General features: G+C 39.5%; 1 protein-coding gene across 15 annotated transcripts in view; it reads right to left on the minus strand.

Moving 5' to 3' along the window:
* Positions 1-26,634, minus strand: part of SCMH1 (Scm polycomb group protein homolog 1) — a 196,408-nt gene that overhangs the window by 145,025 nt on the left and 24,749 nt on the right. For 12 of the 15 annotated variants that reach the window (XM_067725707.1, XM_067725717.1, XM_067725718.1 and 9 more), the window contains exon 2: positions 7,347-7,424. The exons of 2 other annotated variants lie outside the window; for them this stretch is intronic. In XM_067725707.1, the coding sequence (XP_067581808.1) occupies positions 7,347-7,371 (25 nt within the window). In that variant the 5' untranslated portion in view covers positions 7,372-7,424. Of the gene's footprint in view, positions 1-7,346; positions 7,425-26,634 lie in introns of those variants that run through there. One more of the 15 variants, XM_067725706.1, reaches the window with a different exon arrangement.

Below are 26,634 nucleotides of genomic sequence, written 5' to 3' on the forward strand. Positions count from 1 at the left end.
TAATGAAAAGGAAGCGTACAAGAGATTGACTGGTCTCTGTCTCTGTCTCTCAACCACCCCTGCCACCAACACATACAGAGAAAATGGTCAGGTGAGGACATAGCCAGAAAGCCAGAAGGTGCTCTGTCTATAAGCCGAGGAGGGAAGTCTCACCAGAAACCAACCCCGCTGGCATATTGATCTTGGACTTCTAGCCTCAGGAGCTGTGAGCAAATAAGTTTCTGTTGTTTAAACCACCCCACTTGTGGTATTTTGTTATGGCAGTCCAAACAGACTAATACACATGGTCATAGGACAAATGAAGCTATAGCAGTTCTTTAAGAGTACCTCATATAACACTATTCAGTTTTCAAGTTGTCCTAAAGAATCCTCACTCTTCCTTTTACTACAGTCTGATTGGTGGTAAAATAGAGCATAACAAAATAAAAACAACAAAAGAAAACCAAACTGGAAGTTAAAATTTTATCCTGTTTTGAATTGCAAGACTATTTTCCCTTGACGATTTTAGGCAAGTTGTTAATTGCATTGAACCTGTGTTTTCTAAATCAGTAAAGTAGGGATGCTCATCCCAATGCTACTTGCTTCACTAGGTTGCTGTGAAGAGCAAATGAAAAAATGGCTTTAAAATTGCATAATAAAGATAACAGGGATCATTAAAGGAAAACTTGCTGTTTACTACCTTTCTCAGAGGGAAAGCTCAGATCCTGACTTATACAATGTATGTACTTACAAAAAGGACATAGGACATTAGAACCTCCTGTTACTAGTTAGCCCCTATGGATTCTCATATTCACATATGGATTCTCTAGTAATTCGCTAGAATTACTTCTGCTCTGTCCTTTCTCCCTTTGGCCTCCTCTTCTGCAGACTGGGACCTTTAAAAACTTTGGTAATGCATTCTTCTCAGGAGAAGTAAAAGTGCCTGTATTTATTCCAAAAGACAGTTAATGACACTAAGGGGCTAGAGTAAGAAGAGTAACCTGAATCCTTAAAATGGATGTGTCTGGAGCACTGAAACATTTAAGAGAGTAATCTCTGGAATTCTAGAAAATATACCCTCTTTGATTTCTAAGAAAAGAGTACAAAAGCATATTCTAGTAATATCTAAAGTAATGCTGTCCAATAGAACTTTCTGTGATGATGGAAGTGTTCTATATCTGTGTCATCCAATTGGTAGCCACTAGCCACATGGGGCTATTCAGCACTTGAAATATGGCTAGTGTGACTAAAGAGTTGCATTTTTAATTGTACTTAGTGCTCCCTAAACTTAAATAGACACATGGGGCCAGTGGCTACTGTATTGGGTAGTGCAAATCTACAGAACATAAAGACTCCGGTATTTCTGGAAACACTTGACGGAAAGATAACATGTAGTAGAAAAATCTACAAGGCCATGGAAGCATCCTTTCAAAATGTGATAAAACAAGCACAACAGAGCATCCCCCGAAGCAAGGAAAAGTCAAAAAAATTCTTCATATATTATATTAAGAAAAAACTTAGTTGTAAATTATCATTGTATATTAACAACAGTAATAATACTAATTATTAACATTATATAGCTATTATTTTTAAGTGTTTACTACGTACCAGATATCGTGCTAAGTATTTCAATAACACCATCTTGTTGAATCCTCACTAGTATGATACCACTTAGTATGGTATCATTGCCCCTTTTTACTAATGAGGAAATAATATTCAGAGAGGTTGAATAACTTTCTGAAAGGTTACAGTCAGTAGAAAGGCCAGGATTTGAACCTGAACTATGTTCTTAACTACACTGCCTTCTCCTCAAAAGCAAAACAAAACAAAAGCAAAAAAAACTAACAAAGATAAATCTTAACAAATGCTTCTAACATAAAATAGTCCAGCTTGGACAGTCTACCCATTTTCCTACAGCAAAACTGAAGCACTGATGCTTATGAGCTTGATCTGGATGCTGAATAATATGAGGCATATCTGGGATTTAACGAGGTGAAACTAGATTAAGTGGAGGACGTCCATAGGTGCCATGTTTCAAATATTCACAGAGCTTGGAAAATGTAAAAGAACTAATGCAGGCTTACATGCACATACTAATGAGACAGTGGGGATAGGCAGGAAGGGAAGAAGGGAACAGGGAAGGAGGAATGTTTCCCTCAGAAATGAAAACTGGAAAACAGAAAAATCAAACGTACTTCTGAAAATGCACTAAGACAAGACAGAACTGCATCAGTGGTAGAGAGCAACTGTGGTTTTAATAAACCATAATCCTATGCTGAGAAGCAGAGATCAAAACAGAAAAGCTGGAAGCAGAACACCTGTCCCACTGTGGTCACGGAGGACAAGCTACAGGGGAGGCAGGAGACAGAAAAGGGACTGGTCTGGGTTGTGCCACTGATTAGCCATGCCCTCTTATGAGAAAGTATTCCTAGTGCCTCTCAGCTGATTCTCTGCCTCCAGCTCTTCTTCATTTACTTTTACTCCATTCGGAGATAACGGTGTTGAGATGGTGATATTCCTCTGGGATGATCTGCCAGAAGAAGGGGGAAAGGAAGCAAGCCAGGCAATCCCTTTCTCAAAGACAGCAATAAATCCTGTCTTGTGCATGTAGCAGATGTGAACAAAGAAGATGGAACAGATTTCTTCTTAGTGATCATCCCTACCCCCATTCCCTCTATAGCAATTATATATCTCTGCATTTGCACACAGAGAGAAGAACCCCAGAGAACATCAATATTCCTTTAACAAGCAAAACTGCTAGCAATGAATGGCTAATGAAAATGCAGAAAAGCCATAACTCCCTTTTGTCTTACAGGTAATCCTACTAGACTTCAACTATGTATAATGTTAACCTTTCCAGGAGGTGTGATCCAGGACACAGAAGAAGCTAACGTTTTTAGAATGCTTCTGGCTCATGTTTCTTGAACAGGGAAGAAGTTTAGTGGTACCAACGGTGTCACATCATACCTCCTGGCAGACATATATGGATCTGATATCATGAAATAAAGAATGTGCCACCATCATCACCACCATCGTCATTCCAGTCAATATTGGGAATGAAGCAGATGACAGTATGGGATCTCCTACTCTGCCAGTTAGAACACTTTGAAGGTAGAGCTTTATGTTCCAACTGAGGTCCTAGACTCTGAATAAGATACAGGCATACAATCTCATTTAAAGGAAAGCAACAAGGATACTGAGGGTTTAAGAAACTGAGGAGGTTTAACTAGGAGAAGAGAAGACTCAGGGGAAACAGGAAAGTTGTTTGCAAATATCTGGAGCATTCTCATGTAGAGAAGAGATTTGCTTTGCTTGCTCAATTACCCCAAGGGAGAGAACTAGGATCAGTGGGTGGAACCTATAGGTAGACAGGTTTCAGCTCATTACTAGGAGGAACTTGCTGGCAGTCGGAGGTAATCAACAGTGGAATGAACTCTCTGGGAAGGGAAGGTATGAATCTGCCATCATTGAGGGCATAGAAGTAGAAGTAAGATAATCTCTTGGTGGAAATACTAAATCATGAGAAGGAGGAGGGAGGCTGGACTAGGTAACCTTTAAAGGTCCTGCCCAAATCTGACAGCCTATAATTTTATGGGGGTATGGAGCTCCTGCTTTCATCATTACAACACTGTGCAACTTTAGGTTTGCAGCATAGACAGTGTACATATCTACATTACCAACTTTCTCTCTGAAGGCTTACAGAAGAGTGATGGGGGGGCAGAAGAAATAACAACAATATCAGTACCATCACCATGATCTTATTTCCCTTCTGCATCTTCATCTACCATATACTTGGCACTGTGGCAGGCACTTTATATACTTTATCGCTAATCTTTAAGAGTCCAGCTAGGCTATTGTGAGACTCTGAGCTGGTAAGATATCGTCTTTGGTTTTTATTTTCCTCATTTGGAAAAGGAAGGGGTTGAACTTTGCTATTCATTAAAGGGAACATTAAGGTCCCCTTTAATTTCCTTTATACTATGAGTCTGAAGGGGAAGTAGCACTAGGGACCCAGCTCAATTATTTCCTCCCTATGCACCACAGCTTAACCTGGCAGATACTATGAAACATCTTCCTTCTTTGGAATAATGAACAATGTGTGCCACCTTCATTTTACACAGTAAATATAGTAGTGAAAGGTTAAGTGTAAACAGAATTTTTAATAAAAAATTAAGTACATTTTGAACACACCAAAATGGTTAGTTAAAAGAAATCTTTAAAAAAATAAGTTCAATGTTTGCTGCAAAGTAACTTGTTCTATAAATTTGGATTTTATATTTTGGATTTTCTCTTATCACTTTGTCCTCCACTCAGTCTGTTGGGGTAATCAGTCTGTTGGTATGAACACAGAAGTATAGGTTTGAAAGGAATATTAAAAGTCATTTAGCTCAATGCCTTCTCCTCTCCCTGCCTCTAACTCCACTAACCCTAGCCAATGCTTGAATCTTCTTTCTAACATCCCTACCAAGTCTTTGCTTACTCTTCTAGTGATGAAGATTCCACATCTCCCCCGGAAGTTCCTTCCATTCTTGGCAGTGGACCTTGGCTTTAGGGACGTGATTCTCAATATTTTTTCTATCTCAGCAACCATGAGGGAATCCCAGAACACTTCCATCCATAACAGTAGTTTCACATACATCCAAATTTTAATAGAGGTTCTCTCTAGAGAGCAAGATGGTGATGGGAGGGAAACTTTCTCTTTGGTGTACTTCTGTTGGTAATTTTTTTACACTGCACATATATTACTTTAATACATACATGCATACGTTTTTGAAAAGTGGTCCAAGGGGGTAAATCTTTATCACAGTAGTGATGGGGGTTGGACAGGAACAAGTTCCCCTACAGGAACAACACAGAATGAGAGGCAATGGGGTGTTACGATTTGACACCTCCATCGGCTGTTAATATACTCAGGTGTAGAGTGGGCACTGAATTGACTGTAATATACTTGTTGTGGGGAGGGTGAATGCCCTCTAGCTCCTTGAAAACCATTGCTAATCTCTATCTCAACTGAGTAAGCCAGCTCTTCAGGCATTTTAAGACAGCTTTCATGTGTGCAAGGAAAGTTAACTGCCTTCTGGCCTCACCAAAGTTAAACTCAATGACTAACAGTATAACGTGTCTCACTGTGTAATGAATCTGCCTCTTTTTCCCTGCCATTCCACTGAATCAATAGTACACTCTTCTACTTGGACCCTCTGCCTTCCAGTATTATTCTTCTATAGTCCGTTCATTTTCTCTTTATCATGATGGGAGAGCACACTTCCTAATTACTAAGACTAGTTACCTTACTCCAAGCTTATGGTTGTTTTTTACCAAATATCCCCAGATTTCCCTCCTCTACTATGAAGACTCTGCAGACAGACTGCTTGAGTTCAGATTTGGTTCTCTCATTTACTAGTTGTATAACCTTGGCTAAGTAACTTTAATCCCCTGTGCCTCAGTTTCCTCATCTGCAAAATAAAGACAACAGCAGCAATTAGCTTATACAGTTGCAGAAGTTTAACTAGGATACATATAAAGCACATAGAACAGTACCTGGCATACAGTGGATGCTCAAATCAATATTAATTTGTACTGCTGCTTCCTTCTCCTTCATCAGCATCATCATCATGCCCTACTACTACTTAGGAAACTTTCTTACTATAGGCCCAGAGTGTTTACTTGACAACTTCTTTTCATTAGATTTCTATGTTTCCTCTTTCTCAATCCAAAGCATTCTTGACATTTCATCTCTTCAACACAGTTCTCTCTGACAAACTGGATTACAGTCAAACTTTCCCACTTGGCATTCCTACTACTATGGCTGTTTTTGTTGCATTATGATGCACACTCATGCTTCATCAATTCACATTCCTCTTCTTTTCATACCTCTATTCAAAACCTATCTTCTAGAGCAGGGAGTAGAAAACTTTCTGTAAAGAGCCAGATAGTAAATATTTTCAGTTTTATGGGACATAGGGTTTCTGCTACAACTACTCATCTCTGCCATTGTAGCATGAAAGTAGCCATACACATTAACAAATGAACACGGCTATATTCCAGTAAACCTTTATTTACAGAAACAGGCAGCCAGCAGGATTTGGCCTATGGGCCATAGTTTACTGATCCCTGATCTAGAGGAATCCTTCCCTAAATAACTCCGCCTGGCTGTGATCATTCCACTATTCTACTTCAAGTATGTACTATATTCATTTACAAATAGTTATAAACTTCTGAGTATTTTTTACGTGGTCAGTCTCCCACTTAGATTAGTGTACAGATCCTTTAAGGAAAGCTGTTATTTCATTCATTAAACAAAACGTAGCTAAGCCTAGGAGTAACACTGAGTGTTAAGAACATGAAGACAAATAAGTCCCAGTCTATGCTCACAAAGAACTCACAGATTAGTAGGATAGACAGCAACTCAAATACACTATCATAATACAATGTGATTTTTGCTATAAGAGAGATTTGCTACACAAAGTGCTCTGAGAAAAGAGAAAGGAATGATTGCCTTTGCTTGGGGAGAGGAGGAAAGCTTCACAGAGGACATGAAGTTAAGCTAGGATTGTCAGAAGAAAGATGAATAGGCATTTGAGGCAAAGGGAATATAGTACTTAAGACATGGAAATGGCCCATGTGTTTGGACAACAGCCAGCAGCTGCTGTAGAAGGAAAGTGGTAGGGTAAGCTACAGAGACAAATGACAGGAACTAAGGAAGATGAGAATACAAAGGTAAGTACCAGCAAACGAAGAGCCTCATTTGCCATAATAAGACAATGGTATGTACACAATAAGGAGTCTGGTATCATCCCAAAGATTATATTTAAACATTCAATATCAAGATCTGATTTATTAATTATATTTTACACCCATAAAGCGGTTTTAACTTTTTCATATATTATTTTAACTTTTACATATATTATTTCCAATGTTCACAGAGCATCCAAACTTACATATCTACTAAATTCTGACTAATGATATGAACTAAATAATCTAAATAATGATTATGAACTTGTGATGTAGTGAGAAGGGTAAGATTTAGAAGCAAAAGATTCAGGACTAAATCTTGCAGTTTATAGTAACAACATTCGGAATAAGTCTCTTAACCCTTCATTGTTTCCATAAAAGAGGAATAGCAACAGTCCCTATTTCAAAAGCTTACAGTAAAGACTATTTGAGATAATTACATGAAGAGTACTTTGCAAACTATAAAAGAGTTGTATAAATGATGTGCAGGATTTGTGAAAATTGCAGGGTTAAGTTGGCAAGAAAGGGTGAGATTTTTTTATTTACTCAAACAGCTTGTTGTGACACATACACTCACACACAGCCTGACAGAAGGTAACTCTCCATTTCTATTACATATAAGAACAGGTTCTGACCTTTTCGAGGATCTGATTTTTGCATGGTACCATCAGCTATACCCAATAGGAATTTCCTCCTTAGCAAGATGGAGACATCTAGAAGCAAAAGATTAAAAAAAAAAAATTAGAAATGTGAACTACTGTAGATTGAAGGAGACCTGCAGTGAAATTAGGTTTTAATCAGAAGAAACCAGCAGGCTGAACACCTAGAAGGGCTTCCCAAGGGCAGTAATATAGTTAGATTTCCAGTTTCCAGGATCCTTCCCTCAGCTTTTCGAGTTCAGAACCCCAATTCTGTTAAAAATAGAACAGATTCTTCAGGGCATTAACAGGTCATGAAATAAGAATGGATAAACCAGAACGTTACTCTATTAACTCACTGTGAGAAAGATTAACAGTCACAAAACTAAAGTATTGCACACTGAAAACTACAAACATCACTGAAAGAATTAAAGAAAGAAGTAGAAAGACATTTACGTTCATGAATTAGAAGACTAATGTTAAGGTGACAATACTACCCAAGGTGATCTACAGACTCAAGACAATCCCTATCAAAATCCCTTTTCTGTAGAAATAGAAAAAGCCACCCTAAAATTCACATGCTATCTCAAACAGCTTAAACAATCTTGAAAATGAAGAACAATGTTGGAAGACTCACACTTCCTGGTTTCAAAACCTCCTACAAAGCTACAGTAATTGAGACAGTGTGGTACTGGCATAAGGACAGGCATACAGACCGACGGAATAGAGAGCTCTGAAATAAACCCTAATATATATGGTCAAATGATTTTTGACAAAGGTGCCAACACCATTCAATGGGAAAAGGATACTCTTCAACAAATGATGCTAGGAAAACTGGATACCCTCATGCCAAAGAATGAAGATGAACCTTTATCTTACACCATATACAAAAATTAACTCAAAATGCATCAAAGACCAAAACTTAAGAGCTAAAATTATAAACCTCTTAGAAGAAAACATAGAGGAGAATCTTCATGACACTGGATTTGGCAATGATTCTGGAATGTGACATCTAAATTACAGGCAACAAAAGAAAAAAGATAAATCAGACTTCATCAAAATGAAAAACAATCTGTGCATCAAAGGGCACTATCACATGGATGAAAAGAAAACCTACAGAATGGGAGAAAATATTGGCAAATCGTTTATCTGATAAGGGACTAATATCTAGAATTTATAAAGAACTCCTACAATTCAATAACAAAAATACCTCAAACAACCCAGCTGAAAAATGGGCAAAGGACCTGAAGAGATACTTCTCCATTTATCTATATAGATGGCCAATAAGCACATGAAAAGATACTCAACATCATTAATCATTAGGGAAGTACAAGTGAAAGTCCCAATAAGATACCACTTCACACCCATTGGGATGATTGGGATGGTTATTATGAAGAAAAAAAAAAAGGAAAATCATAAGTGTCGGCAAGGACGTGGAGAAATTAGATCCCTTGTGAATTGCTAGTAGGACTAAAAAATGGTGCAGCTGCTGTGGAAAACTTTAAAAAGTTAAAAATAGAATTACCTTGCAAACAAGCTACTACCCAGACATCACTGGATCGTTTTTTTCAAGAGGGTAGACAGAATGGAATCCAGCAAGGAACCAGAACCTGTGCCATCAACGTCAGGCACGAGTGAAACTGCAGGTTGCCCTCCGTCTCCTATTGCTGACGATCCTTCAGCTCTATCATCTCCCACCTCCTCTCCCTCCTCCAGTCGGTAACTCTTCTTGCCTGTTCACTCGATGCCAGCCCCTGTATGCCAGCTGTTGTGCTGTACTACTGTACTTTTCAAGGTTCTGAAGGTGACCATTCTCTTGCTGTAATGCCCGGGCACCACACTTTTTACCACCCATCAACACTTCTACTGCAGAGTGTCTGCACGTCATTGCTCGTGGAGTCGTGAGGCTTGATCCTCCAGGCCCATATTCCCTGGTAGGCTGGATTTGTCTGCCTTCAAAGATTTCTGCCCTTTCAAGCATTCCAGAATTTGCCTGTGTTTCAGTGGTGCCTCACATTATGGAATCCTTTTACTCTCAACATTATTAGGGTCTATCTTAGGGACAAGTGGTACAATCCAATTTCCTTTTGGCCCGTGGTGCTATTTTGTATTTCCCAGTGCTTTCAATGAAGCTTCAAGTAGACCTAAACTCCCGGCTACTAACTAGCCATGAATCGCACAATTGTTCATTGTTTGTTATTTGTGAGAAAATGACAGTAATTAGTAGGAAAAAAAAATAGAATTACCATATGACCCAGTAACTCTACTCCTAGGTATATACCCAAAAGAATTGAAAACAGGGACTAAAACAGATACCTGTATACTAATGTTCATAGCAGCATTATTCACAATAGCGAAAGGGTAGAAAAAATTCAAGTGTCCACCAATAAATGAATAAATAAACAAAATGTGGCATATACATAAAATGGAATACTATTCAGCCATAAAAAGGAATAAAATTCTGATACATGCTACAACATGGATCAATCTTGAAAATATTATGCTAAGTGAAATAAGCCAAATACAAAAGTATAACTACTGTCTGATTTCACTTATACTTGATAACCAGAATAGGGAAATTCATAGAGAAAGTAAGTAGAACAGAGGTTACCAGGGGCTGGGAAGAGGGTGGGGGGAATGATTTAATGTATACAGAGTTTCTGTTTGAAATGATGAAAAAATTCTAGAGTTGGACAGCAGTGAAGGCTATACATCACTGTAAATGTACTTAATGCCTTAAAATGGTTAAAATGATGAATTTTATGTTATATATATATATTTTTAACACAATTATAATTAAAAAAAACAAGCAACAGGTGGACCTGCATCAGGGTTTGACAGCTCCATTCAACCAGCTCACAACAGGAACACAAATTGCTTCACAGGGACTTTCAAGAAACTAAGTCCTTGAGTCACAGCATTCCCTCTCCTGGGTGGTCCTAGATGGAACCTGCTATCAATTTTCTTTATGACCTCCCATTTAGCATGTTTCCAAGCTAGACTATCTTCTGATAAACACATCCTTTTATTTGGATAATGTTACTATCTATATATAGCATGCAGTACAGATGGGCTCTGGATTTGAATATCAACTCTGTCACTAGCTATGTAAACTTGAACAAGTTACTAAATGTCTCTGGCCCTCAATTTCTGTATCTTTATTTTTAAATTTATTTTAAAATTTATTTATTTATTTATTTGGCTGTGTTGGGTCTTAGTTGCGGCACGTGGGATCTTCATTGCCACATGTGGGATCTTTTTTTGTGGCACACGGGCTTCTCTCTAGTTGTAGTGCACAGGTTCCGGAGCACATGGGTCAGTAGTTGTGGCATGCAGGTTCTCTAGTGTGGCGCGTGGGCTCTAGAGTGTGCAGGCTTAGCTGCCCCGTGGTATGCGGGATCTTAGTTCCCCAACCAGGGATTGAACCTGTGTCCTCTGCACTGGAAGGAGGATTCTTAACCACTGGACCAGCAGGGAAGTCCCAATTTCTGTATCTTTAAAGCAAAAATAGTAGTATCTACTCCAAAGGCTTTGTGAAGGTTAAATGACATTCTCTATGTTAATGAATTAATACAAATAAGTGTCGACAGACAGAAATTACTTCCCCACTTCCTTAACTCTTCATAGTATTACTGATCACTGATGAAATCATAGTCAGTTCTCTGTCTCTGGGCTCCACTGGCATCCATACAATCATCACCACGACTCTCTGTAACTTGGAGGCTTGCTGGTATATCTATCAGAAACCTTCTCTCAAAGGCCAACATCCAAAAGAACAAAAACAAATGTAGACAAATTTTTCTGCCTACCTCACAAACCTTTCCTAGAGGAGTCTGCCCTCCCCGAGGGCAGGTAGGCTTACTTTATATCCCACGTATTACCTAGCAGAAAAAAATAACTTTATCAATTTTTAAAATTGAATTTTCAACAATTCTAAGTTTTTTATAACAGGATCTTGCATAAATATCCAAATACACAAGTTCTATTTCTATACTTGTATTACAAAAACAATAAGGTAAAAACAGTAAGTATGGTTCTCTGTCAGTGATAAGAACCTAAGCAAAATATATAAGGTGTTACAGGGTGTGGTAGTGACCGTTTCAAAGCCTGCTACACTATGGTGGGCTTATATTAAAAGTGCCAGAAATAACAGAATAAGTTCAATATCCCACCATGAAAAAATTCAATAATAAAGCTGATCTACCAGATAAAATCATATTACACAAATCAGAAAAATCTCCATTTAATTTTCACTTAAAAGCAAAATATCAAATCATCTAAAGATTAGAAAATAGCATCAAATCAAACTTCATATTCCTGACTTACTTCTAGACCACAGTGGTCAGACATTCAATTTCACCTTGCCTGAATGACCTAAACTCCTTCAACTATGCCACTTAGAACTGCCATCAGTAGATATTTATTAAACATGCCTAGGTATAAAATTGGAATTAGGAGACAGAACCATAACAGAACAAAGCAACTGAACGGTCAGGAAAAAAAATGGAACCATCATAGGAGAAGGGAACTAACTATATGATAGGTTCTGTGCTAAATACTTTAAAAACAACTTTTTGTTAAAGTATAATATACATATAATATACTGAGAAGCACACGCATCATACAGTAGCCAAGATATGGAAACAACCTAAGTTGATGAATGGATAAAGAAGATGTGGTATATATACACAATGGAATACTATTCAGCCATAAAAAAAGAAAACTGGCCATTGTGACAACATAAATGGACCTGGAAAGTATTATGCTAGGTTTGAATAAGTCAGATGGAGAAAGACAGTTACCATGTGATTTTACTCATATGTGGAAGCTAAAAAAACAAATGAACAAACAAAATAAAACAAAAACAAACTCACAAATACAGAGATCAGATCAGTGGCTACCAGAAGGGAAGCGAGTTGTGGGGGGTGGGGTGGGGGCGTGCAAGATGGGTGAAGGAGGCCAACTGTATGGTGACAAATGGTAACTAGACTTGTAGTGGTAATCACTTTGTAGTACACATAACTGTTGAATTATTATGCTGTCTACCTGAAACTCATTATTTTTAAAAAGTAAATAAATCGTAAGTATGAAACTCAATGAACTTTTACAATGTGTTTCCAAACCAAGAAAGAGATCATTACTAGCACAAAAGAAGTACTCCTTTGAGCCCTCTCCCAATCATTACTCCACCCAAGAGTAAGCACTATGTGGCCTACTATTGTTAGGTTAGTTTTGCCTGCTTTGAACTTTATAGAAATGAAATTATATCTCATGTCCTCTTTTATGTCCACTTTGTTCCACTCAACATTTTGTTTATGAGATTCATCCACGGTGCCCTACTAAGGCACTTTTGTCTTCATTACTTGATTTAAAACACCCAACAATTCTGGCATTTCCCATTTAGGTTGGGGAAAAAAAAAGAGCTGAGGTTCTGAAGTTAAACAAGATTAATTAAAGCATCCAAGGGCATACGAGTACTGTATGGAAAGGCTAAAATTAAAGACTAATTTCAAAGTCCATCCTCTCTTTGGTTCCATTATGCTTGCCTACTATAGTTCAAAAGCAACAAGAAATCAATCCCTTCCCTAGTTTACTTTTCATAGGCCATATTATAGAGGGAAGTTTGGCAAACAGTCAAGTACTACGCAATGTAAGAAATTATTAGCACAAGAAAAGAGTTTCCTAGGGCAGTGGCTTTCAAACCTTTCTGATTGTGACCCACAGACTTAAATACAGGAGTTTTTACAACAATATGCATTGCTAAAAACCTTACATATTGCAAAATTATGCACTAAACATGGGCTTGTGGTTAAAACGGAGTTAGGAATATGCTACTAGAAGCCCATGAAAATTTGTATCCTAATACACACATACCCCACAAGGATCTCAGTCACTAAGAAATAGTTAAATTGGACCCAACAAACTAAACAGAAGGAAGAAGGGTATAATCCACTTTAGGATAATTTCTAAGTAAAATGATTTTTTTTTTTTTTTTTTTGCGGTATGTGGGCCTCTCACTGTTGTGGCCTCTCCCGCTGCGGAGCACAGGCTCCAGACGCACAGGCTCAGCAGCCATGGTTCATGGGCCCAGTCACTCCGCGGCATGTGGGATCTTCCCGGTCCGGGGCACGAACCCATGTCCCCTGCATCGGCAGGCGGACTCTCAACCACTGCGCCACCAGGGAAGCCCTAAAATGATTTTTAAAAATAAAGTTTTAATGTGTAATGGAACAAACCTGTAGCAATCCAGAACACTAAGCTTCTAAGAGTGACTTAATTCTCCAAGGTTTTCTAGAGTGAAGATTTGAACACATGTCACCATCTACTGACAGGAGCCACTTAATAAAAGCTTTTCATAGCGACAAAATTAAAACCTGAAGTCAGACTCATACGGCTTTGGGGACCGATAAGAGACTACTAAACTGTTAATTATTTTTTATCTATTCACACTGCCCAAGCAGACCTTTGAGAGACGTCTATGCTACACAGTACCAGAGATCTCAAGATCAACTTTATTTTGTTGGAGTGTAATAGGACAGAGTCCTACACAGGAAACTAACTCCTGAGATGTACAGCCCTGAGAATAGAGTAAATCCTCACTGCTTAAGCCATAGAGACAGGTACATAAAGTAATTTGGGCTCATTAACAGAGCAGTATCTATAAACCATTCTGTAAGTCGCCCCCCCCCCCACTCCCGCCAAAGTCTCAGGTTCTTATCCTAAAAAAGTGAGTTATGAATCCTTGACATTATCCAGGATCTTGTAGTAATCTGATAGAATTACAAACTTGGGGCAAATACAGTTTCTATGTACCAAGAAACTGAGATGCAACTTAGACCTAAACTTGGCCTGGTTCATTCTGTCACTGAGTAGTCACTTTGTCAGGGCTTCAAATTCTTCACTTTAAAACCAAAAGATAAGAACTCAGGCAGGTCCCATGTTTACTACAAACTAGCTGCATGCCTCCGTTTCTTCATCAACCACTTCTATGATTTTATGGTTTCATAGAAAATCCTATTGCTATTACAGTAACGGAAATTTATCAAATGAGATCAGCTGTCTTCCTGTGAGCTACTCAGGCAATTGCCCTGACACCCATTTCTGGTTGGGAAACAGAGACAACTTCTTCATGGTAATAGGAAGGCTAGACAATACAAAGGGGCTTCCAGGGAAATGTGTCTTATGTGAATCTGAAACAGCAACCTCAGGAAAGGGCTCTCTTCTCTAGAAAACTGACTTGACTGAGAGAGCATGGAATAATCTTTGAGATAGGTATTAAGCTAAGGCATATCGGATTAAAAAAAATTATTTGAGGGTGATACAGAAAGAATATATAATATGCATTCTAAACAGCTAAGGCAGAAGAGTGGTACCACTTGCTAGCAGTCACTCAGCATTTACTAGAAACCTTCCTCATGCTAATTCCAGAGAATAACACCTTTTAAAGCAAGTCAGAAAATGTTTGTATATAACCACAGAATCAGCAAGAACCAAGAGGCACGAGAAGAAAAAAACATGTCCAGTTTCACTTCAGAGACAGAAATTTATGGTTGTTTAGCTTTCTGAGTTTTTTTTTTTTTTTTTAATCCCGGAAATTTAGCTTTTAGGACACAAGATGCCTTTCTCAACTTCCTCAGCTTTTGACCCAGCACTCATCCCTTAATTAAAATCTACTTTAATTCTTCTTCATTTTAAGTCTCTGGGGTTCACTAGACCAGGATTTAGTGGTATGTTATTTCAGAGAACAATTTTATTCGCTAGTATTAGTTAAGAGAACTCCAGAAATTTATTTCATCAAAATCACTGATAGGTGTTGAACCTGTGCGATACTCTTTAACATACAGCAGTGACTCATAACTTCCCCGCCCACCCCCCACCGACATATCTGAAGAATACAAAACACTCCTATCAGTGAGGGCAGGCTCATTAAAGGCACTGATTTTCAGCAAAACGTAGGAGGTAGGATTAATTTGACAGGGAGGAAGGCTCCACTGGGTGAAGGTGTTTTGGAATCTCCAGGGGTATTTGTGTAATGAGAAAAAACATTTCCCCCAGTCTATATTCCACTGCTCTTTCCCCTGACCCAGGGTCTAGAGCACTGCCATCCAACAGAAATATAATTGAAGCCATTCATGTCATTTTAAGTTTTCTATTAGTCACATTATAAAAAGTAAAAAAAGGAACAGATGAAAATAATTTTAATAATGCATTCTATTCAACCCAATATATTGAAATATTATCACTTCAGCTGGTAATCATTATAAAAATCAATGGAAAATGGGACCTAATGAAACTTCAAAGCTTTTGCACAGCAAAGGAAACCATAAACAAGACCAAAAGACAACCCTCAGAATGGGAGAAACTATTTGCAAATGAAGCAACTGACAAATGATTAATCTCCAAAATTTATAAGCAGCTCATGCAGCTCTATAACAAAAAAACAAACAACCCAATCCAAAAATGGGCAGAAACCCTAAGCAGACATTTCTCCAAAGAAGATATACAGACTGCCAACAAACACATGAAAGAATGCTCAACATCATTAATCATTAGAGAAATGCAAATCAAAACTACAATGAGGTAACATCTCACACCAGTCAGAATGGCCATCATCAAAAAATCTAGAAACAATAAATGCTGGAGAGGGTGCAGAGAAAAGGGAACCCTCTTGCACTGTTGGTGGGAATGTAAATTGGTACAGCCACTGTGGAGAACAGTATGGAGGTTCCTTAAAAAACTACAAATAGAACTACCATACGACCCAGCAATCCCACTACTGGGCATATACCCTGAGAAAACCATAATTCAAAAAGAATCATGTACCAAAATGTTCATTGCAGCTCTATTTACAATAGCCCAGAGATGGAAACAACCTAAGTGTCCATCATCGGATGAATGGATAAAGAAGATGTGGCACACATATACAATGGAATATTACTCAGCCATAAAAAGAAACGAAATTGAGCTATTTGTAATGAGGTAGATAGACCTAGAGTCTGTCATACTGAGTGAAGTAAGTCAGAAAGAGAAAGACAAATACCGTATGCTAACACATATATATGGAATTTAAGGAAAAAAATGTCATGAAGAACCTAGGGGTAAGACAGGAATAAAGACACAGACCTACTAGAGAATGGACTTGAGGATATGGGGAGGGGGAAGGGTAAGCTGTGACAAAGCGAGAGAGAGGCATGGACATATATACACTACCAAACGTAAGGTAGATAGCTAGTGGGAAGCAGCCGCATAGCACAGGGAGATGAGCTCGGTGCTTTGTGACTGCCTGGAGGGGTGGGATAGGGAGGGTGGGAGGGAGGGAGATGCAAGAGGGAAGAGATATGGGAACATATGTATATGTATAACTGATTTACTTTGTTATAAAGCAGAAACTAACACACCATTGTAAAGCAATTATACTCCAATAAAGATGTTAAAAAAAAATTAACTGAAGGCATTCTCAGGACAATGCAAATGGGATGAGATACGGTTAGAAATGATAGTGTAGGAACACAGATATATCCAAGTAATGAATAAACTTGTAAATAATATTCTTTGCAGGTATAGAACAATGTAAATAGGAGAAATGTAATGTAATTACAAATATTTGAAATGCATTTGCACTCCTGGCCTCCAACCTAGTTTAAAAAACGTCTTTCAGAAAAGTCCTAAAGAATCACTGGAGAAAATTTAATATAGCTGGGTGGCAGAGGGACAGATAAACTGACATGTGATCTTTACAAGCAATGGTAAAATTTAGCATGTGGACATAAGGTTTTCCACGGCAAAATCCTTTCAAGTTTATCATATGTTTGAAACTTTTCATAAGTTTTAAAAAAAGAAACCTTAAAACATCTCAAAGAAGCTGCTGTCTCAGAGCTCAACATTGAGCAATAGTGAAAAGGTGGGTAGATTAGAGCAGAGACTGAAGGAATGAATGAACATGAATTTTTTTTGCACTTTTACATATAATTGCCATTTCATCACAACAAAGTTGAAAGGTAGGTGATGTTATCTCTATTACACACACACACACAAACACACACACATGCCTCTGAGGCTCAGAGAGTACCGTAACCAAGTTACTTGGATATAGTGAATATTAAGCCTGACCAAGCCTGGGATCAAAATATGCATGCAGGTTTAAAAATATCTAACTAAAATCTGAATCTACCTTTATCATTTATTTTCCACAGGTAACTGGAAAGTGACTGTCTCAGCTCTACTTGGAAAAGCACTTTAAATAATAAGAACATGTGAGATATACTTTGTAAAACAGAACAATATATTTTTAAAATTAATTTATTCTATCCTTGGCTGTGTTGGGTCTTTGTTGCTGCACGTGGGCTTTCTCTAGTTGCTGTGAGCGGGGGCTACTCTTCGTTGCAATGCTAGGGCTTCTCTTTGCGGTGGTTTCTCTGGCTGCGGAGCACAGGCTCTAGGTGCGCGGCCTTCAGTAGTTGTAGCATGCGGCCTTCAGCAGTTGTGGCTCTCGGGCTCTAGAACACAGGCTCAGTAGTTGTGGCGCACAGGTTTAGTTACTCTGTGGCGTGTGGGATCTTCCCAGACCAGGGCTCAAACCCGTGTCCCCTGCATTGGCAGGCGGACTCTTAACCACTGTACCACCTGGGAAATCTCACGATACTTTGTATAATATGACTTCCAGCTTCAAAGTCCTTCTTAATTTTCAAAGTTAGCTGACTCACAATTATCCAATTTTATTACAGTTATCTGTATACATCTTTTACAGTTCTTTTAGCACTGTGATTCCCTTGAAATTAGGATCCAGATCTGATTCATTTCTACATTCTTTATAACAGTACCTGAAATAGTTTAATGAGTATTTACTTAAGGAAAGAAGGTGATCCTCACAATAGAGATGCAAGGTAGCAAGGGCACCTATTCACATTATTCTTATTAATAACACTTGAAGAAACAGAGTCAGAGTAAACTCTGATGCTACTTCTCAGCTAAAAAGCTCATTTATTGAGCCAGGGCTCCAGTCTTTTCCGATTACACCACTGACTAAACAAAGACACTAAGCCTGTTCTCCAGTTGAGAGTCTGGCAGGGCATCCAAAGGCAAAAGCTTTAGTTATGTTGTTTTTTTAAATGTTTAGAAAATCCTGGAATGTAGATCTTAATGTGATATAAAATGTTTGTAAACGTTCTGAGTTCTTTGTTTTATTGGGACAGAGTGGTAGAAGGAAAGTGAAAATGCTTCTTAAAAACCCTAAACTAGGTTATAAGTTACCCCAAACTCAACAAAAACAGAAGTTGAACTATAACAACTAACATTTATTTATTTTTAAAAAATAAATCTATTTATTTATTTACGGCTGCGTTGGATCTTCGTTGCTGCGTGCAGGGGCTACTCTTCACTGTGGTGCGCGAGCTTCTCACTGCAGTGGCTTCTCTTGTGGAGCACGGGCTCCAGGCACACAGGCTTCAGTAGTTGTGGCATGTTGGGCTCAGTAGTTGTGGCTCACGGGCTCTAGAGTGCAGGTCCAGTAGTTGTGGCACATAGGCTTAGTGGCTCTGCGGTATGTGGGATCTTCCCGGACCAGGGATCGAACCCGTGTCCCCTGCATTGGCAGGCGGATTCTTAACAACTGCGCCACCAGGGAAGTCCACAGCTAACATTTATACTCAGCTCTTTGGAGCAACTCTACGTATATATGTTATTTCATATGATTTTTCATAATATCCAGTGAGAGATTACTATTATTCCCATTTCACTGATGAGTAAATTTCAGGGTTAGTTTAGAAAGTCAGTAGGTGGTTGAACTGGGACTTGAAACAATCTGGGTCATGCTCTTTGTAGTACACAAGGCGTAACCTGCTTCCACAAAACTAGTCAATAGCCTTCTAATTAGTCTCTCTCTACTTCCATTCCATTGTGTGTATGGCAACCAGAGTAATCCTTCTAAAATAGAAATTCAATCATGTTTCATCTCTGCTTAAAATCCTTCAATGGATCCATGCAGCCTATAGAATGAAATCCACCAAAGTCCTTGGCATTGCATACACAGCCCTTCAAACTTAAATCCTTTAAGATTTGGCCCCTGACTACTTCTGCAGCCTCATCTACCCATCTTCTCCTCTTTACCTTCTTCCCCTAAGTTATTCTACATGATCTGTAGTCCCTCAACTTATCTGCAATGAAATCCCTTTTCCCATTATACACTCTACTTGTCAACTTACAACTCATCTTTCAAAATTTAACTCAAAAATCAATGAATCTCTTCTTCCTCAGCCTTCTGAGTTCTCTTCCCTAGATAATCATTTCCTCTTCTATGCTATTATTTATATCTGGTTCATACTTACAGCATTTAAATACTGTATTACAATTATTTGTTCACATACTTCTCCCAATTTGATAGTGAAGCCCTCAGGGATGCCTTATTCATCTTCGCCTCTGGGATCTAATACACTGCCTGACAGTAGTAGGCATCAGATACATCTTGTTGGGTTGAATTCAAAAATACTCACTTAGAAAGTACACAAGTGATAAAACAGGATTTGGATTTTGCAAAATATATATGTTTCAAAGAAAAAAAAAAAAGGCTAAAACCCTTTAACTGAACTGTGTATAACAATGGCAGTTGCCCTGAAGGTCCCTGTTAATGCTCTGTGACCCAGCTGGGCCTCCAGAAGGTTCATTACTTTCATATTACGACTGTGGCAATTTATTAACGAGCTCAGTGCAAGCAAAACAAATTGAAATGACAGCTTTGGCAACTAACATCTTTTATTTATCACTAGAGCTAGTCTTTCACTAGCAGTGAGATGCATAAGCCTTCTTCAAGACAAAACAATATTTATGGGGTATCTTCTAAGAGGCCTGCAAACACTGTGATTGGCTAAGAGGAATTCAAGAAAGTATAGGTCTTCATTAGGATAGGAAAAGAATGTGTTCTTGAAAAATAACTCAAAACTGAAAAACACAGATGTCCATTAGAAGTAGTGGTAAAGGACTTATTATGTGATTCATCATTTATGCATCAACTGCCTTTTCAAGGCATAACTGAAGTGCCATTGCAGCTCTTCTTGTTTCACCCTGATGGAGGCAGGTGTTACAACAGTATTCATGAGGAGGAAACCAAGAACCAGTACTAGGCATTCTGGCAGAAGGAAGGTCTATAAAACTAAAGCCCCTCTCCTTTCAAAAGTGTGTAGTCTTCTTGGTACCAAAGAATCCCTACCAACCACTTAAGGCTGCTCTCCTGAGATAAAACAGAGCCAAATCATAAGCTGTTAACATAACGAAAGTAAACTTTATAGTGCAGCTAGACACAAATATGGTTTAAAAGAGAGAAAGAGAAATAGTAAGAAACCCTGTGGATACAGGGAGATACCACATGCTCACTGTCTTTCACTAATGACTACAGTACCTCCAAATAAAACCCTTGGTTTTGACTTCTTAGGACTGCCATAACAAAGAACCACAAGCTGAATGTAATAAACAACAGAAATTTATTCTCTCACTGAGTTAGAGGGCAGAAGTCCAAAATCAAGGTGTTGGCTGGGTCATGCTCTCTCTGAAGCCTGCAGGGAAATATCCTTCCTTGCTTCTTCCAGCTTCTGGTATCCCCAGGAAACCAATACAGATTTTGGTACTGATGAGAGTGGGGTGCTGCTCTAACAAATACTTAAAAATGAAGTGGCTTTGGAATTGGATAATGAGTAGAGGCTTGACAGAAAAAAAAACTAAATTGCCTTAAAGAGATGGAAATATGAACATTAAAGGTGCTTTTAAGTGAGGCCTTAGAAGGAGATGAGGAACATGTTATTGGACACTGGAGGAAAGGTTGTTCTTGCTATAAAGTGGCAGAAAATTTGTTCGAATTGTGTTCAGCCATTGGGTGAACTTATAACTGATGAACTTGGATATTTAACTGAGGAGATTTCTAAGCAAACTGTTGAAATGTGGCCTAGTTTCTCGTTGGTTTTTATGAATATGAGAAGAGGTAAATTGAGGATTGAACTGTTAAGCAAAAAGGAACCAGCACTTGATGATTTGGAAAATTCTCTGCCTATCCAAACAGCATGCTCTGGAAACAGGGCCAAGCGTATGGCTGGATCATCATTTGCCTGACTCTAGGACACAATCAAACACCTCAGAAGCTAGAAACAGAGACATGGTTATCCAGGAAAGATCTGTGGAGGAACCTCTTGTCAGATGGTTCGGACACCAGTAAATTGCATGGGAGACTGACAAGGTTTTTGAGAATTTTATATCAGCAGAAGTGCTGCCAGCCTGGACTGAAAGGAACAGAGATGGAATGAAATGAAGACTAACAACGGGGCAGAGCCACAGATGCAGATGCCTGGGCCAATGGGACCCTCTTGGGTTAAAAGGGTGGGCCTGCCCACGCAGGCCAGAGGACAGAGCACTGGGCCACAGAGGATTATTCCCGGGCCTTGAAGTCTAATGGAGTTAGCCCTGTTGGGTTGTGAATTTGCTTTAGACTAGTGATCCTTTTATTCCTTCCACGTTCTCACTTTTGTAATAGAAATGTCTTTCCGAAGCCTGTCCTACCATTATATCTTGGAAGCAGATAACTTGTGTTCTAGATTTCACAGGTCCACAGATGGAGAGGAATTTTGTCCCAGGATGAATCATAGCAGAGTCTCACCCATACCTGATTTAGATGATTTAGAAGATGAGATTTGAGACTTTTTGAGTTGGTTATATTTAGGTGAGATTCTGGACTTGGATTGGATGCTGGAGTGGGTTAAGACTTTGGGGGATATTGGGACGGGGTGAATGTATTTTGCACTTGGAAAGGACATGAATTTTGAGGGGCCAGAGGGTAGACAGTTATGGGTTGAGTTATGTTCTCCAAATTGTATACTCCTGGTATCTGTGAATGTGACCTTATTTGGAAATAGGGTCTTTGTAGATATAATCAACTTAAATGAGGTCATTAGGGTGGGTCCTAATCCAATATGACTGGGGTCCCTATAAGAGAAAGAAAACACCGTGTGAAGACAGACATACTCAGCGAGAACACCATGTGGCAAAAAAGGCAGAGATCAGAGTGATGCAGCTGCAAGCCAAGGACTGACAGCCACTACCAGAAACTAGGAAGAGACAAGTAAGGATTCTACCTAGCCTCAGAGGGAGCATGGCCCAGTTAACACCTTGATTTTGGAGTGCTTCCCTCTGGACTGTGAGAGAATAAATTGCCACCTAGTCTGTGATACAATTTGTTACAGCAGCCGTAAGAAACTAAAACACCCCTTAATAGTAGCTAATATATATTCAAGACTCACTATGCACTGTGTAAAGTGCTTTACACTGATGATCACATTTAATCTTTACCATGACCTCATGAGGTAAAGAAATAAAATAACCTTCTGGAGCTAGGAATCTGCCAATGCTGGTGGGGGCTGAGTGCTAAAGCACGTTAAAACAGCGAATCCCTGGACAGGACCGTTGTTGGCTGCGTGGATACAACAAAGGGAATGGGAGTGAGGGGCTCTGTGGCTGGGAATGGCCCTAGAGGAAACGTGGTCTGCCTAGGAAAAGAACCATTGTTGAGCGGTGCGCAAGGGACAGAGCCGCCACTGCCCCCTCACGCCAGCCCCTGCCTCTGCAGGCACTGGGAGGGACTCCCACCAAAGTGAGCACGCCCCAGTCTATTACAACTGCCTGCTGGGCCCTGCAGGCCATTTGTGCATACCCCAGTTGTGGCTGCCATACCCCTCTCCGGCCTGAGGGAGTAAGCATGCCCCTATCAGCCACTGCTTCCTCCCGCCCGGGTGGGGAACTGGCCTGAGAGTGGCGCACACACAGAGGTGGGGTGAAAACCAAAAGTAAGCCCCAGGGGCAGTGCGACTAAGGAAGAGGAACTTCTGTGCAGCTGCACAAGCCATGGACTAAATCCCTGCGATCGTGATCGGCTTGGTAAGTCCTGTGGAATACCTGAATAGACAACAGAGCATTCCCACAACTGAGACGGGTCTAGCCTTAGCAGCAGTGCACTTTGGGGGCAAGAACACACGGGAGCTGGGCCAGGTCGGAGTCAGAGCTGGCCCCACACGGCCCACAGCAGGTCTAGAGACCTGCCTAGAGGTATTGTACGGCCTCCCAGGGAGGCGGGGATTGGCTGTGGCTCACTGTGGGAGCAAGGACACTGACAGAGGAGGCCCCAGGAAAATATTCTTATTACTCTTATTCTTTTTATGTCTGTTTTGTTTTGTTCAGTTGATGGTATTGTTGTTTTTATTATTTATTATTTTTTTAATATATATATTTTTTGTTTTTCTATTTTTACTTTACTTTTTTGCTGTTTTGTGTTTTTCTTCTTGTTTTTGTTCTGTTTTTATTTCATTTTCCTTTTTCTTTTTTTGATTGTTTCCATGTGTTTATTTTGTTTTCTTTGTTTGCTTTCTGTTTTTGTTTTATTTTTCATTTTTTGTTTTTGTTAGTTTAGTCCTTATTGATTGTTCTCATTTTTTAATTCTTTTCATTGTTTGTTCTCTTGTGTTTGTTTGTTTGTTTCCTGTCTGCTTCTTTATTTGTTTCCGTTAGTTTGGTTTTGTTATTATCATTTGTCTTGGATATGGTGTGTCTGCTTTCTTTCTTCTTTTTTTCATTTTGTGCGTGTTGTGTTGTTGTTGTAGTTTGTTTGTTTTTGCTATTTGTCTTGGGTTTTGTTTGTTTTCTTTTCTTTTTCTTTTTTTTTCCTTTTTCTTTTCTTTCTTTTTTCCCTGGCCATGCAGTGTGGCTTGTGGGCTCTCGGTTCCCTAGCCAGGGGTTGGGCCTGGGCCTTCAGGGTAGGAGCGCCAAATCCAGGATGCTGGACTGCCAGAGAATTCCTGGGCCCAGGAAATATTAATCGGTGGGTACTCTCCCAGAGGTATCCATCTTGACACCAAGACCTGGCTCCACCCAACTGCCTGCAGGCTCCAGTGCTGGACAGCTCATGCCGAACAACCAGCAAGACAGGAACACAGCTCCACCCATCAGCAGACATGCTGCCTAAAGCCGTACTAAGCTCACAGACACCCCAAAACACACCACCTGACACAGCCCTGTCCAATCAGAGGGAAAAGACTCAGCTCCACCCACAAGAGCGCAGGCACCAGTCCCTCCCACCAGGAAGTCCAAACAAGCCCCTGCACCAACCTCACCTACCAGGGGCAGACAACGGAAGCAAAAGGAACTATGACCCTGCAGCCCATGGAAAGGAGACCATAAACGCAGTAAATTAGACAAAATGAGATGACAGAGAAATATGCTGCAGGCAAGGTAAAACCCACAAGATCAAATAAATGAAGAGGAAATAGGCTATCTACCTGAAAAAGAATTCAGAGTAATGATAGTAAAGATGACCCAAGATCTCGGAAACAGAATGGAGGCACGGATCGAGAAGACACAAGAAATGTTTAACAAGGACCTAGAAGAACTAAAGACAAACAATCAGTGATGAACAACACAACAACCGAAATGAAAAATACACTAGAAGGAATCAATAGCAGCATAACTGAGGCAGAAAAACAGATAAGTGAGCTAGAAGATAGAATGGTGGAAATAACTGCTGTGGAGCAGAATAGAAAAAGAAGAATGAAAAGAAATGAGGACAGTCTCAGAGACCTCTGGGACAACATTAAACACACCAACATTTGAATTATAGGGGTCCCAGAAGAAGAAGGGAAAGGGAAAGGGCCTGAGAAAATATTTGAAGAGATTATAGTTGAAAACTTCCCTAACATGGTAAAGGAAATAGTCAATCAAGTCCAGGAAGCGCAGAGAGTCCCATATAGGATAAACCCAAGGAGAAACATGCCAAGACACATATTAATCAAACTAATACAAATTAAATGCCAAGAAAAAAATATTAAAAGCAGCAAGGAGAAAGCAAAAACTAACATATTGGGGTGGCCAGAAAGTTCATTCAGGTTTTTCTGTAAGATCTTATAGAAAAATCCAAACGAACTTTTTGGCCAACCCAGTACAAAGGAATCCCCATAAGGTTATCAGTTGATTTTTCAGCAGAAACTCTGCAGGCTAGAAAGGAGTGGCAGGACATATTTAAAGCGATGAAAGCGAAAAACCTGCAGCCAAGATTACTCTATCCAGGAATTCAGATTCAATGGAGAAATAAAAAGCTTTACAGACAAGCAAAAGCTAAGAGAATTCAGCACCACCAAACCAGCTTTACGACAACTGCTAAAGGAGCTTCTCTAAGTGGGAAATGCAAGAGAAGAAAAAGACCTACAAAAACAAAACCAAAGCAATTAAGAAAATGATAACAGGAACATATTGATAATTATCTTAAATGTAAATGGATTAAATGATCCAACCAAAAGACACAGACTGGCAGAATGGATACAAAAACAAGACCAATATATATGTTGCCTACAAGAGACCCACTTCAGACCTAGGGACACATACAAACTGAAAGTGAGGGTATGCAAAAAGATATTCTACGCAAATGGAAATCAAAAGAAAGCTGGAGTAGCAATACTCATATCAGACAAAATAGACTTTAAAATAAAGACTGTCGGGACTTCCCGGAGGCACAGTGGTTAAGAATCCACCTGCCAATGCAGGGGACACAGGTTTGATCTCTGGTCTGGGAAGATCCCATGTGCTGTGGAGCAACTGAGCCCATGTGGCACAACTACTGAGCCTGCGCTCTAGACCCCACAAGCCACAACTACTGAAGCCCTCACGTCCATGCGCTACAACTACTGAAGCCCATGCTCTCTAGGACCCATGTGCTGTAAGTACTGAAGCCCCCGCACCTAGAGCCCATGCTCCACAACAAGAGAAGCCACTGCAATGGGAAGCCCGTGCACCACAACGAAGAGGAGCCCGTTTGCCACAACTAGAGAAAGCCCTCATGCAGCAACAAAGACCCAACACAGCCAAAAAAATAAATACAAAAATAAGGATTGTTACAAGAGACAAAGAAGGACACTACATAATGATTAAGGGATCGATACAAGAAGAAGATATAACAGTTATAAACAATTATGCACCCAACACAGGAGCACCTCAACACATAAGGCAAATGTTAACAGCCGTAAAAGGGGAAATCAACAATAACACAATAATAGTGGGGGACTTTTAACACTCCACTTACACCTATGGATAGATCATCCAGACAGAAAATAAATAAGGAAACACAAGCCTTAAATGACACATTAGACCAGATAGACTTAATTGATATTTATAGGACATTCCATCTGAAAGCAGCCAAATACACTTTCTTCTCAAGTGCACACGAAACATTCTCCAGGTTAGAACACATCTTGGGTCACAAATCAAGCCT

Source organism: Pseudorca crassidens, chromosome 2 (assembly GCF_039906515.1).
Source record: "Pseudorca crassidens isolate mPseCra1 chromosome 2, mPseCra1.hap1, whole genome shotgun sequence".
Lineage (NCBI taxonomy): Eukaryota > Metazoa > Chordata > Mammalia > Artiodactyla > Delphinidae > Pseudorca > Pseudorca crassidens.